The sequence below is a fragment of the Molothrus ater genome, chromosome 2, assembly GCF_012460135.2.
Source record: "Molothrus ater isolate BHLD 08-10-18 breed brown headed cowbird chromosome 2, BPBGC_Mater_1.1, whole genome shotgun sequence".
Taxonomy (NCBI): domain Eukaryota; kingdom Metazoa; phylum Chordata; class Aves; order Passeriformes; family Icteridae; genus Molothrus; species Molothrus ater.
In genome coordinates this window covers 10,774,315-10,788,572 of record NC_050479.2, presented here as the reverse complement: position 1 = coordinate 10,788,572, position 14,258 = coordinate 10,774,315, and the positions used below count along the sequence as shown (strand labels likewise).

Sequence of the window (14,258 nt, the reverse complement as noted above, 5' to 3'; positions counted from 1 at the left end):
TATATACACACATATATGCACATGCATCTATTTAGATAAAATAAAATCTGTGTCTTCTCACTCTAAACTATTCCTGAACCTACAAAAAAGTCAAGGAGAAATTAGATGTGTAAGCATTCCATGCTTATCACACTTAATTATTTATAGTGGCAAAATCAGGTACCTTTCAATCATTGTTATGAAGAAAAATGGGATGTGTGCAAACATATATTCATTCATATATTCATATATTCACTGCCCTTACAGGAAACTTTAAATATTTCTCATAGCTGGATGATTACTTGTGTAGTTATACTGTTTATATTGTTAGTTAAACTGTAAACTGTTTTATTTCAGAGAAATAAAAAAAAAAAAAAAAAACAAACAAAAGGATAGATTTATAAAAGTAGACACCTACCAGGACATGCCCTCATACTTTGGTACATTTTTTTTTTAAAGTCACAGTGAAAATAAATTAGTTTCTGAATAGTATTTTTAAAAAAAGAGTTGAAAATTTGATACTACTTTAGAAATCAAGGATTAGGTATCTTTATCTTTATTGGGGTTTTCAACAGGTCACAGGACTTTCTTTCCTTCTACTTTTCCTTCATTTAAAGTATCATGATACAACCCACAGTAGAAGCTGCCATCTTGCACCAAGGAATAGAGGGTAGGCAGGTGCAGAATTGACAACTTTATTGAGCAAAGAGAAGCGTTTTTAGCTTGCCCCAATGTTCCCTGGAATTTCCTCATATTAGACAATAAAACAGGCAGAGTCCTTCCTTATATTCTAGACAAGCATTTTACTAGAAACGCAAAGCTGAAACTGAGTCATATCCTAACACTGTAGGGAGAAAAAAAATAACCTTACAAAAGGAGATCGCAGAAGGTGGGAGCAACTACTACTAAAATAATATTAATTCAGTACAGATATGTGGAATTGATAATGCCAAAATGGCTCATCAGAACCATGGTAGGTTAAGACTTTATAAGGATTAAAAATTAATAGGAAAGTAGAAATTAAAGATAGAGATAACCATTTAAGAATGGGTTTGGATAAGTTGAATCTGTTAAAATGGCAGAATGTATTACAGTTACTTAAAAATATTAAATTAGTATTTAAAATATATATATGTATATATATATATATATATAGTACAACATACATTTAAACTACAAATTAACTGTTAAGTGATTGGGCAATGCTGGGATAACTGGCCATTTGCTATATTACTATTTTTGTAGAATACAATTTTAGTGATTTTTTTTTCCTTGATCATCAGTGATTTAATGATGCAAAGATTATTTTTCATCTCTGAAAGAACAACTTATTTTGTGTAAGATTCAAAATTTCATGCAATGTTTGTTATTAAGCATTATCATGTCTCGAATAGTAAATTGAATTTTCTTCTCCATCATTACATAATTTCAATGAAGGGACACAATCCTTCCATACACATGGCTCCACTTAAACTGATTTTATTGATAGTTACCATGCCCCACCAGGTGCAACAAAACTGTAAGAAACAAATTGATTATCTGACCCTTAAAGAGAAGGCCAATAAGCAAAACCAAAACAAACGAACCAAACAAAATTACAACAAAAACTCAACAAAAAGTACTGGAATAATGCAGGTTTTGTCAAGAAATTCACATACCTTCCCCATAGAAATACTTGTGATCATTACTGCCCACATCTAACACAGCAGTGGCATCAGAGCTAACTAGTCTCGGAGAATGCTGCTAATTTCCATTTAACAGTGGAAAATTTGTTGTTAAAGCACCTTTGACCAATCTCAGTGTTTCCGTTTCCTCTCCTCTTTTTGCAGAGAGAATAATCCCAACACCACCTTTGCTGTTCAAGAGTTTACACCCAGAAAGCCTCCAACTTTCTTGTGTCACATCTTGACAACTGTCTCATTTTTTGGTCCCTTCTCATGATGACTTCACACACACATGGGAGGAGTAGAGCTGCAAAACACTCCCATCTGCATTGTTATACCTCAACACTGCTCCTGGCTGCACCCTGATGAGAGGTTCAAGGAAAACAAACAAATGTGCCTACTCCTAAAGTGAAATAACACTTAAGAGAGTATTCCTTGCAAACAGATGTATATGAGTGTAAAAAAGTCAGTGACCTCTGCCGAATAAATGTGGTGTGCTACACACATGAAAAAAAATGAAGCAGACAATACACACAATTCTGGACAAAGGCAGTGATACCTGAGAGAGTCCAAAAAACTTGTGAATTACATGGCATCTGCCAGCCCATGTTCACCATCAATATATCAAATAAAGAATCAGACACAGAAAAGTATGATAAAATGCTATCAGAGGTCAATATTCACTTTAAAGTATATATTTATAAAAAAGCTTTTATTCACCTGTTCCTATGCCAACTGAGAGGGTGAGGTCAGCTAACATTCAGAGAAATTTATACTGCCTTCAGTGTTGCTAGCATACCTTACCTGTAATGTGCATATAAGTAGAAAGAACAAAATGATACTGATTATTTGGAATTTTCGCTATGAGGTTGGATGACTGTAGTCAATCACAAACAAGTAATTAGTACAAAAAGAAGCATCCCTTTCAAGTACAGAGAGACCTAAATCCTCGATTCAGAATTAAAAATTTATACATTTCTTTTGTAATTTTATGAAGACAAGACCTTTAAAGACACTTGGAAACAATAAAGTATCTTTAAAATATTGAGAAAAAAAACCCCAATATTTTTATGTAAGAACATAAATATTGTCTCTGTGTATGATTTTTTTTTCTACTCATGTTGCAGAGTGATTGCAGTCCACAAAATCCTGCATATTGCAACACTTAAACCATATAGTTTAATGCTTGTATCTGATTTCATCAGTCACTTATATAAAAAAAGAAACTTTAAAAATATGTATTACTATTTTCAGCACTGTTCTTGGACAGAGAGTGCTTTATGCCTTCACAACTCTTCTCTGCTAAGGTTTACCTTACTCAAGAAATGCTGCTTTAACAGTTTTTCTTCTGTGATAAAATGACTCTGCTTAATCTATACATAAAATTAAATAAAGACAGCCAAAATGAAGCTATTCCTAACAATGACATTAATTAGAAAACATTTCAGAATATTTTAGATTCTAGAAGTAGCAATAGAAAATTGCAAGCTTTGATTTTGAAAACTATCCATCAATAGGCATCAACCAGCCTGAACTTAATTCTATTTAAGTTCCCCTGATAATTTGATTGAAATGCAAGAGGTTTCTCTGTAAGAAAATGTCTCTTTCCTGTACACATAGGCCCAAATTATGGGTTATCTCCCAATACCTCAGAGAGTTCTGCTGCACTCTGATGAATACATTATTTTCCTAGTTAGGTGTGGCAGAGGGCAGGTGAGAGAGAAGAAACATAGAGACAAAAGCTGTAGCAATTAATTAAGAAAAGTAAATCCAGAGTATTCATAGTTGTAACTTTGTTGTGGGGTTTTTTTGGCTGTGTTTTTGTTTGTTTGTTTTTGATGGTTTTTCATTATTTTATGTAAAGTTTAAAACTATGACAAAGCGTTTTGATACTGCAGCCAATCCTTTGTGGTCCTCACACCCTCATGCCTTTGGAGCCCTCCTAGATGTCAAATACACTTGGTCAAGTAGGAAATTGAACACCACCTCTTTCTCACTTGCTGAACAATGCTTTTGTTTAATTCTGGCTTAGATAATTGATTCTAGATAGGAACTCTCCTCAAACTGAGGCACAGCTACACATTGAATCTAAAAGCAGCTTATTTGAAAACTTACCTAGCTCTCCTTACTAAAGACCTGCCAACTTGCACAGAAATAAGGGACTAAGATGATTCAGAAATTCCAGCAGTTCTGCTGTTAATTTTTAACCTGATACCTTCCACTGGTACCTACTTGCTAAGCCAAGAGAAAAATAAATTAATTTCAACTATGATGAGACTGGGGCAGAAGACTCTCATATAATTCAATAAAAGTGATATAAGTAATTTTTTTCAAAAAACAAAAGAAGAAAAAAGAGAGTAGTCTGTATCTTATAGCACATCCTCAATATAACCGTATCCTGAACAAAAAGAAAATAGAGTAACATTATGGCATTATTGACTGATTGGAACTACTGGGATATAGAAAATGTCTCTTGTTCTAAATAAATTATCCATGAATACTAATTGCTTCTGATAATGATGGCATATCTCAATATTTTCAAATGTAGCAGAGCAAAGCTGACAAAGAAATCTGCGTCTGTCGCGTAACTTTAAACAGAAATTTGTAATTTTTGTAACAGTTTATATCATAAGTATTTACCAAGCACTGCTCAGACCAGGCACACCCAGTAGGATTTTGGGGGGAGATAGCACCAATGAGCCAAGAGAGATAGGCATTATCAGTATTAGAAATCACAAAATAAGCAAATGCTTACATTTTTGAAAAGAGAAAAATCAGAACACTTCAAAATCTACATCCTAGACTGATTTTCAACAAGTATTTTAAAATGTTGTTTAGTATTTTATAAGGGTTTAACTGGAAAGTACTTTTGTAATTGATTTATATGTGTTACCTTCCAGTAGACAAAACATACTTGAAAGTTTTTATATGCTAATTATAGAATACATAAATTCAGAGAAGTTAGCCAGTTCTTGGATTGATCTTGAATTTTTCACACCAAAAAGACATACAGACATTATACATGTCATACTTCAGTAAATGTCTACTTCAGAGTTCAGAAAATTAAACTTGTACACAGTCCTATATCCCTGTAGCTATAATGTCCACTTGGACTTTGTTAAACCAGTATCATAAACTCAGCCACACAGAAGGAAATATAATTCCAAAAGAATAAAAGGAATTTCAAATTATTTTTCCACAAAGTAGAATTTCACACTCAGGTTTCTTGGACAGTGATAAGCTATAGAAGTGACACAGTGATAATAGTGGCAGAACTAGTATCACACAATTTGCTGGAAGCCAGCCTATTAATGAACAGATTTTGGTCAATGCCAACCTATTTAATGGCTGATTTATTAGGACTACAGAAGAGCCAATCTGAGATAGCATTTATGCCACCTAAGGGCACGAAGCTTTAGGGCTGTCTTGTCTCTATGTGTGTAACTGCTGAGTGATCACCAAGAACCAATTAATGATAAAGTTCAGATATGTTAGAATACAGACTACTAATATCTGAATTGACTAGACCATTTTGGAATTGAATGCTGATTTGTAATGCTAACTTTCCAGATATTTATGCCAGCTACATCTGTTAGATAATTTCAACGTAATTTAGGAAATAAAGTAAAAAGCAATGAAGTACCACATCCGTAGTGAATGCAAACAGCTTCAAAGAGCAAAGTCCAAAACCCTAAAATTTTACACCTTCCAGAAATGTCAAAAAGTGTTACCTATGTCACTTAGGCTGATTTTTTTTTTACTTCAGGAAAAATATTTGTTTCTTTAAATGATGTGAACAAAATTGTTGTCCATCCAGCAGTTCTGAAAGCTAATGAAATAAGCTCAAATAGAAAATTCAGCATTCACACTGTACATCTACAAATTTTCTTCCTTCCCTAGCTTTGTGTGTATACTCAGATACATCCATGAAAAACAACAACAAAAACAACAAACATCAACAAAAAACCCCCAGCAAAACAAAAAAAGAGAAAAAACCAAAAAAAACCCTAAAAAAATCCTAACCAAACCAAAACAAACCCTCCAGCCATGAGTGATGTTGACATTCTGAATTGTAGATAAGAGATGAACATCATCTCTTCAAAAAATACTGTCACTTAGGCCCAGATCACTCTGCAGGAGGTATTTTCCCCTATTATTTAATGCAGTAATAGTGCCGAGTAATTATTGACACCAAAATCCACAGCATGTAATTTATTACACTAATAAATCATAATATACTATAGCAGAGAAAATAAGATGGTAATTAGCTGCCTTGTTTTCCAAATAACTGGGTAATTATAAAGAAGAAAATATTATAGTTGCATAATGCTCCGTTTGTTCTGAAAGCAGGGACCCCTGGGTCCCTGGGTTCTGTGTTGTACATGATTTTTTAACAAAGGCTTGGTCTTGTTTCCATCTCAACTATTCTGTGAGGAGTGAGAAAAGCCTGTGGCATGGCTAAGACCACATTTGTATAACTATATAATTTAAAGACAAATTTCTTACCCTGCTTTACTCCATGTTGCAACAAGAGTTTTCACTCCTATGTGATAAGGTAAAGATATCAAGTTTCATTTTAAACTTGAGAATGCAATTTAGATCACTTAAGTTTATAACATATAATGAAAAATGGCCAAGAAAAATCTTTTTTGTGAAGTTTTGTCACTCACAGTATGGGATTTTTTAACTGAATTGTACAGGAAAAATGCTATAGCTTGGCAATGATGAGAGTGAATATTGTACAGAATTAAAAAGGAACTATGAGGGAGGAAAAATATTCTTTAGAAAAACTCAAAATAGCACAGTAAACTTGTCCTCTTATACAAAAAAGGGTATGGATTGTCATCACTTAAATTACTGCAACACTGCATGCATTCATTTTAGACAGAAAAGATAAAGTGCATTGTAAAATGCATCTATAAAGTTAGCTCTTCTTGAGCTATATCAAAGACAATATCCATCTTCAGTTGATATTGTCCTGTTTTTCCTATAACCTTATCTTAAATCAGACAGAAAATTAAAGGATTTTAAATACACTTAAACTATTTGGATTTTCCTACATTTTCTAATAGGAATATCCAGGTTGATGGATACTGGAAAATAGGTGTAAATATTCACCTGTGATTCTCTTCCCAAACTTCCTTATTCATCCTCATCCCGCTTTTTGCAGACCACAGTCAAAAAAAATCCAGTCTTTAGCTATGCTGTGTAAAGCTATTTGTTTCAAAAAGATGCCACTGCCAATGTCAGAAATGGTAAATGGTGTCACAGAATCACCTCTGTCCCATTCTTAAGAGACTCAAAGTGCACAGGTGAATTGGATACTAATCCATCACTGTACAGTTCTTCTGTCCAGCAGGTGTTTTCCTGCTTTTTCTAATGTCTTTTCTCTCTTTTATTTCTCTCTCTTTCCACTCATTCTAGAAATAATGAAGCATTAGTGTACCCCTTCTTCATGTCAACCATTACTTGTTTATTTAACCCAAGAAACGTTTAAGCAAGGATAAGAGAAGAAAACCACTTCATTCCAGCACCAGTGTTTGTGAAAACTGGAAAACAACTGAAAACAATGGTAGCACATCACCATTGAAGTATCCATGTTATTTTGATGCAGACAGACAATCAGGACACTGAGTCCTGTGTTTATCTAACTGTGATATATTTATTTAAATTAATGTTTGATATATAGTTTAGAAAATATCTTTATATATATATAAATATTTTAATGGCAAACAGAAATGTTTAAATTTTATTAAACTAACTAAATAGAGCTGCACAGGGAAATATTAACTGAAGATTGCAATATGCTCTTAAAGACTGAAAGTAAACAATGTCTTGAATTTCAAATGTAAATTTGAGCAGTTCTTAATCTGGTTCCAGGAGTTGATCACATATTCTCTCACCTGAAATGATTATCCAGTTAGGAGACAGGCATTTTGAATTTCTGAATGCTTTAAAGGATCTTAAAGAGAATACTGACTTTTATTTGGAAAAATGAAGTATTAAGGGTCCTGGTATTTTATCCATGGTGCAGGTAACTATCAAACTTCTCAGACTAAACCACTTACCTTATAAAAATAAATACAAATTATAACTATATTCCTTATTCATTCTTGGTCATAACATAGTCTAATTGGTATGAAAAAGACAGTTTCTCCTGTTGTTTATCATTTGATCAATTCTGTATGGCCAAAATCCAGGCCCAAATATTTCAGGAGTAAAATGATCATAAATTTCAATAGAATGTTTGTGTGTGTCACCAATAAAATTACTGAAATTGGTAAGCCTATTTTTTGCTTGTATATACAATAGTAGACACATAATTCCGACAGATTTCAAGAGCTTCTCTTGTCCTAAAGATACTCTGTCTTACGATTTCCAGCATGCACAGCTCAGCCAAGAGAGGAAAGTTGAAAGACCACTATGTATAATAGCAGAGAGAATGTTGAGCATCTTGATAAAATATGGTAATAGGACGTATATGAAATAAGAATTTACAGTCTAGGCTCTGCACCTGTGTTCATCTAGAAAATGTTCTCTAAGGATAAAGGCTTTCTGCACTCTACACCCAGAGTAATTTCAGTCAGCTCAGGAAAATCTAGGCTGAGCCATGACACAAATATGTTCATAGACTGTTGAAATGACAACATTTGGAAAAAAAATATAGAAAACAGAGAGTAGAATAGTTTGATTAAACTTAATCAACATATTCATAAATGATTTTGATCCTTACTTGAATGAAATGATCCAAATCTACCCTTTTCTCTGCCTGGAAGAGTAGTTAAACTGTTTCAGAAAAACAGTATAACTGAAGATTCATTTGCAGCAGGGGGATTATGAAAACTTTTCTGAAGATATTGTGTGAGTGCCAAGGCTTAATGATATTCGATTCTGCAGAGGTGCTTTAGAAATAATTGTCCCTTAACCTCTCTAATGTTCTTTTTAACTGATTTTTTAAAAAATGCATGCAATTTTAGTACTCAAAAATTGCATACTGTTTTAGGATTAAACAGTAAAGGCTTGTTTTTTCAGATAGTATCTTAAACTATCATGGATTTCAGTGGGATTTAGTAGTTAATCATAATTTAAAAAATATTATAGAGAGATATTTCACTCATTTTTATAAGTTATTCAGATTTCACCACTGGTGTCACTACCAACTTATTTTCTGCCCACTGTTTGTCTGCCACATATTAATAAAGACAACAATGTTTGAGAGAAAAACTTTTAAGACAACAAGAACTCTGCAATTTTTTTCCACTCAATGTGATTTTAGTTTGTGTGCAGTTGTGTTTATGCATTCGTGTAGCATGTTTAATCTGTAAATGCAATAAATCAATTTTTTCCTTCTAGAATGTTGTCTGTTACTTGCTGAAAATTTTCCCATAGAGAATCATACTATACCAAACTGATTAATATCTCAAAACAGAACATGCATGTTTGAGGTGATATAAATGTAATATACTCTATTCTCAAAAGTGGTGACAGGAAATTCCTTTTTCTAAATATACACCAATATATATTTGTCAATTAGCTTTTGGATATTGGCTGCTATGTGTTTGTGAGACACAGGATTTAACAAGGATCCACCATTCTAGAAAGAATAAATCCTTCTAAGGTCATGGTTCCTATATCCTTCTGATAGGTCTGCCCAACAAATACTGGGGAAAAGTAAAATCCAGGGGAGCATGATAATTCTAATTTCACACTTTGATATCAAAAATATATTAGCTCCAACAAAATGTAAGAAATGCAAATCTGTCATTAAGCAACATAATTAAAGGTTCTCTTCAGTGCAGTCTTGCTACGTTTATTCGATGAAGTGTAATGAATTGCAAGATACACAGTAAAACTAAACCCTCACTGATTTATAACAACTTTCAGTTGCTAAATAACTATTATGGAATACATCATAAATTATAAATAAATGCAGCATTTTTCTATTTCTTTTGCTTTAAAGAAAAAATCAATTTTGTATTTTTATTGTATGGCTTTATTCAGTTGTTGGTTAACATAGAAAATCTCTGTGGAAGTTATTTTTGATGGTATATGCATGTGTTCAAGTGAATAGTTTGAATTTTCATTTTTCTTTTGTATTTTAAAGTCTTGCACAAACAATTAATGCATCCTCACAACATCCCTGTGAGGTAGGTACTTAAGCTGTTCAAGAAAAAGAAAAAAAACCTTGAGAAATTCCCTCTGTTTCACTAATTCAGCAAAGTGAAAACAGTAACAACAGCAAGGCCATTGCACTTCTCACTCTGATTTGGGTCATGAAGATATACTGCCTCTCTCATGTCTCAGTAGCTTCTGTGTAAATTCTAAAATATTTCATATGAATATCACCTTAGTCATTGTCAACAGAGCGAGATATTTTTCATGGGAAACGAGAAGGATACAGTAATTGTCCTGTGTACATGTAAATTTCATTGAATCATCTCATCCCCTAGATAAATAGTAAGAAATAGACTTCTTGCATGAAATATTTAATATTTAAAAATGTAACCTTTCAAGGTTATAAATACAGTATATAATTATATATTTTTAAAATAAAAATGTATGCAATGGTTACATGAATTAAAAAAGTTTGTGAGTGTATTCATCTGAGCAATTCAAAAACATGCTGATGCACATCTACCTTATATATTTGAAAGAAAAATATGCTAAAATAAAGTTTATTGATCTGCTAGTAAAATTTTATAATGGGTATATTCATCCCCTGTCATGGTAGGTGGTGGGTGACATAAAAAGCACAGCAACAGCAGAATGTTTTTATATAAATTGCATGCACAATCTGATTTCTTACTTGATTATCAAAGGAACAAATATATTCATGAAAAAAAGCCAACTCATTTACAAGACAAAGTGACTCTCGCTCTAGCTCCATGTCAATATAAACAATTTGCAACTGATTACATTCATCAAGTTTAATATAAACCATAGTAATCTGAATAGTGTAATCAGATGGAACAAGATTTAATAACATACAAACCAAAGTTAATGTTTCTCTGATTGCTTCCATTAACTGCATAACTATCCAAAGTATTAGTTTTACATATACATTATGTAACTTAGTATTAGAAAAGTTAAAAATACACAATATAGTACATTATATAGAGGACTATATTTATCAAAAGTTTATACATATTGATGGTTTTTGAAATTTTTTTCCTTCTTAAAACATAGTTTACCATATATCAATTAAAAAAAAGCACTTCACATATTTAAATTATCATTATCCTATCAGTATGTTCTCTCTGCAATCTAGGTGCATTTAAAAATAAATAAATAAAGTTGTATTTTGACGAAACACTTATACCACTAGCACTTTAAGATTACAGAGAGCACATAAAGCAACAACTTCCTTAAAAGCAAATCTTATCTTTCTTCATATAAAATCAAAAACCCAGAAGACAATGTGCAGAGTAGTAGGAATGGCAAGAAAAAACTCATTTAAGTGCAAAAGCAACCTCTGGTAAACTTCAAAATGGGTAACACTCAATACATATCTTGTTTGTAAAGCTGGAATACTGACAGTTTATTTCCCTTTTATTTACCCAGTTATTGCAGCATGTATAAACCAGTAAGAATAATTGTATTTTATATGCAACTAAACAACTCAAATTCAGAAGACATGAAGATGGTTTGTAAAATTATGTTTTCATCCTGTCAAATTTAAAGTTACATTTTCTTACAAAAACTTGTTTGAGAGTTCAAGCAGAACTTTGAAGAAGAGGATATGTGTATATAGAGTCATAAAAATTTTCCAATCACTTCCTAAAGTGAGTATAACATGTTATGGACAAACAAAAAAACCAATTAAAATTGGCATGGGATGGGTAGTTTGGAAAAGACAACTTTTGTGTTTTTCATGTTCAGTGAAAAAAATAGATGCATGGCAAACTAACATTTTTAAACTGATAAATGTTATGGAAAAATAATGAGGCAACAGAAATAAACACAAATTTTTCATTGCTGAGTTTTTTGTAAATGACTGATTTAACTTAAGGGCAATTTTAAGACCAAAGCAGATCACTATTGTATCAGAGTATATAAAGCTTCCCCCAGTTGCACACAATAGGGCTTTTCTTATTAAGGTCTGGAGAGTTGACACTGACCCTGATGCTCTCATTGTTAGTAGGATGCTGTTAGTAGTAGCAGTTGCAAACGTATGGGTTTGCCAGTAACAACTCACAATTTGTGCATAGTTGAGTCTTCGAAACTGAGCAAATTTGCTCTCAAAATCTTGCCAGCGCTTGCTGAGCTGTATCAGGGTTGGCTCCACTGCTTTTGCAGCCCCATCCTTAGACAGGCGTTCAGCCTGCCTGTGCACCGCATTCAGATCTTCCTTCTTCTTCTCCAATTCTCCACCAATCTCCTAGTGAGCAAAACCAATACAGGGCCCAGGACAGTTAGCTAACTAGATCAATCAACTTAAAATTAGCAAAATACTTCCGTCAGAAAATCCATTTCCATTTTATTGTCACAAGTAAAATTTACAGCTTATTTTCATATTATTCATATCTTATTTTACATTTAAACAAAACAAAAATAACTGAAATTGAAGAAGCTTCTTGGGATGGGCTGTAGAGATCCTAAGAGCTGCTACACTCTGAAACTGTTAGCAGAGGCCAACAGTTCCCATGTTCAGATTCTTGCTAGTACACAGGGATGGGCAACAGGAGAAATTACTTTCTCAGTAAGGGTCAGCATTTTCAGGAAAAATAGTTTTTGAACAGCTTACAAATATAGTATTAGGGTCTTTAATGTACTAGTTAACTCCTATTTTACTCCGTGGGAAACTCAACAGAGAATGAAGCAAAGAAAGACGATGTAAAATAAACCAGGAAAACCTTTGACAGTATGTAAATAAATCTATAGAGCTTGACAGTGACATATGAACATGTTCTGATGAAAATGAATGTGCTAACATGAGATAGAGGTCATCCATATATTGGTAAGTCATTTGTTCATCTGGAACAAAGATACATAAAATCAATTACAATTTTTACTAGAAAACATTTGATGCTTCTTAATACATTGCACACTTTCTGTATTATGACAAAACATTATATTTAGTGTGTTTCAAATTATTTATGTATCATTCTGTATAGGAAACAAATAGAAAATATAGTACAACAAAGAAATGTCACTTTGAACACAGATAATTAGAGTTTGCTTTAGTATAAATAGAAATAAAAAACTGAACATATAATTTTCTGTAGCTATAAGATAGGATTTTTGCATTTGCTGTCTGTTCTACAGATAAACTATCACTCCAAAAGATCTATCATTGCCAACCCAAAACAACATTACCTTTAGCTTCTGCTCATCTTTGTGGTCTGGCAGACCGGCTAACTTTTTCTCAATGTCATCCAGCCATGTCATTAGGTCATCAGCCTGCCTCTTGTACTGATACCATTGATGAGAAATCTCTAAAGCCTTTTTTCTTCTTTGAGCTCTCAAGTCCTGTTTACAGTGCAGACATTATTAGAATATGAATTAAAGGCTTATAAAATATGAACTGGCATGTGTGCACACTGAAGGGAAAAAAGGTGTACAAAGCTGCTAATTTCTTAATTAAATGTTGATATTTAAAGCAAGTATATGAGTAAGTGAACGTATTTGCATGAGTTTAAAAAATTTATTTTGTTTGTTTAAAAAGAGGTTACCTATTTCAGTGTTGTTCACATGTTGAATAAACCACTGAGACAGTCACCAATATTCAGAGAAGTTAAGACTCTTACATAAATGTCAATATTTTATATAAAACACTTCTGCTCAGAATACTTACTGGACAGATGGAAACACAACCCACTTAGTATCTAGCCAAAAGTGGGACTTCTGTATTTTGTGGACTCCTGTGAATTTCTAGCCTGCATGAAAACTCTGTAGCTATTCAAATGAGAATCACTGCAATGCAGAAATGTTTGCAAAGACAGGTTTTCTTTACCCAAATTAAATACCACATACATAACAAATGTGTTTATAACTCTGCTTTAAAAAGGATTAAAACTTTTCTTTAGCAGGAAGGTATAAAATGTTTGGTTTTTTCCCTTAGAAATGTTATTGACTACACATTTTCTTTAACTGCTTAACTTCACTCATGCAGAATTCCGAAAATATTTTAATTACTATAATTTCTTATTATGAAGTAAATAAAAAAATACTGGTATATTTTATATAAAAATACTCAGATTAATTTCCCTCAACCATTCCTTTAATTTTTTTTTTCTAGGCTGAATGCCTTAACTGAGTCACCCAAAGGAAAATCTATCACTATACCATAAAAAACAGCCAGGGAGGATCTGGTCAATAGCACAGTGCAATAAACACTGTTCTTGTTTCTCCAACATAAAAATTATGAATTGCTTCCATTTAGCTTGGAACAGTCAAAACCACACCTAATAGATTTCAAGCTTCTTTTAAATGTGGACAAAACAACAGTATACCCTAGCCATCCTTCTCCTGAATTCACACAGACTTGCAAAATTGTAAGAATTAGAATGAAATCCACAGGAAAGGAAAGAGCATGCAAAAAATAAGTAAAATAAAATGCAATGTGCCATGTTCCCCAAACCAAAGATAACCTATTCAAAATTATCCAAAGAAAGA

General features: G+C 32.6%; 1 protein-coding gene across 3 annotated transcripts in view; it reads right to left on the bottom strand.

Moving 5' to 3' along the window:
- Positions 1–14,258, bottom strand: part of DMD (dystrophin) — a 1,044,614-nt gene that overhangs the window by 577,481 nt on the left and 452,875 nt on the right. For all 3 annotated transcript variants that reach the window (XM_054518613.1, XM_036378966.2, XM_036378958.2), the window contains exons 40-41: positions 12,960–13,112; positions 11,839–12,021 (exon numbers count right to left, since the gene is read on the bottom strand). In XM_054518613.1, the coding sequence (XP_054374588.1) occupies positions 11,839–12,021; positions 12,960–13,112 (336 nt within the window). The remainder of the gene's footprint in view (positions 1–11,838; positions 12,022–12,959; positions 13,113–14,258) is intronic.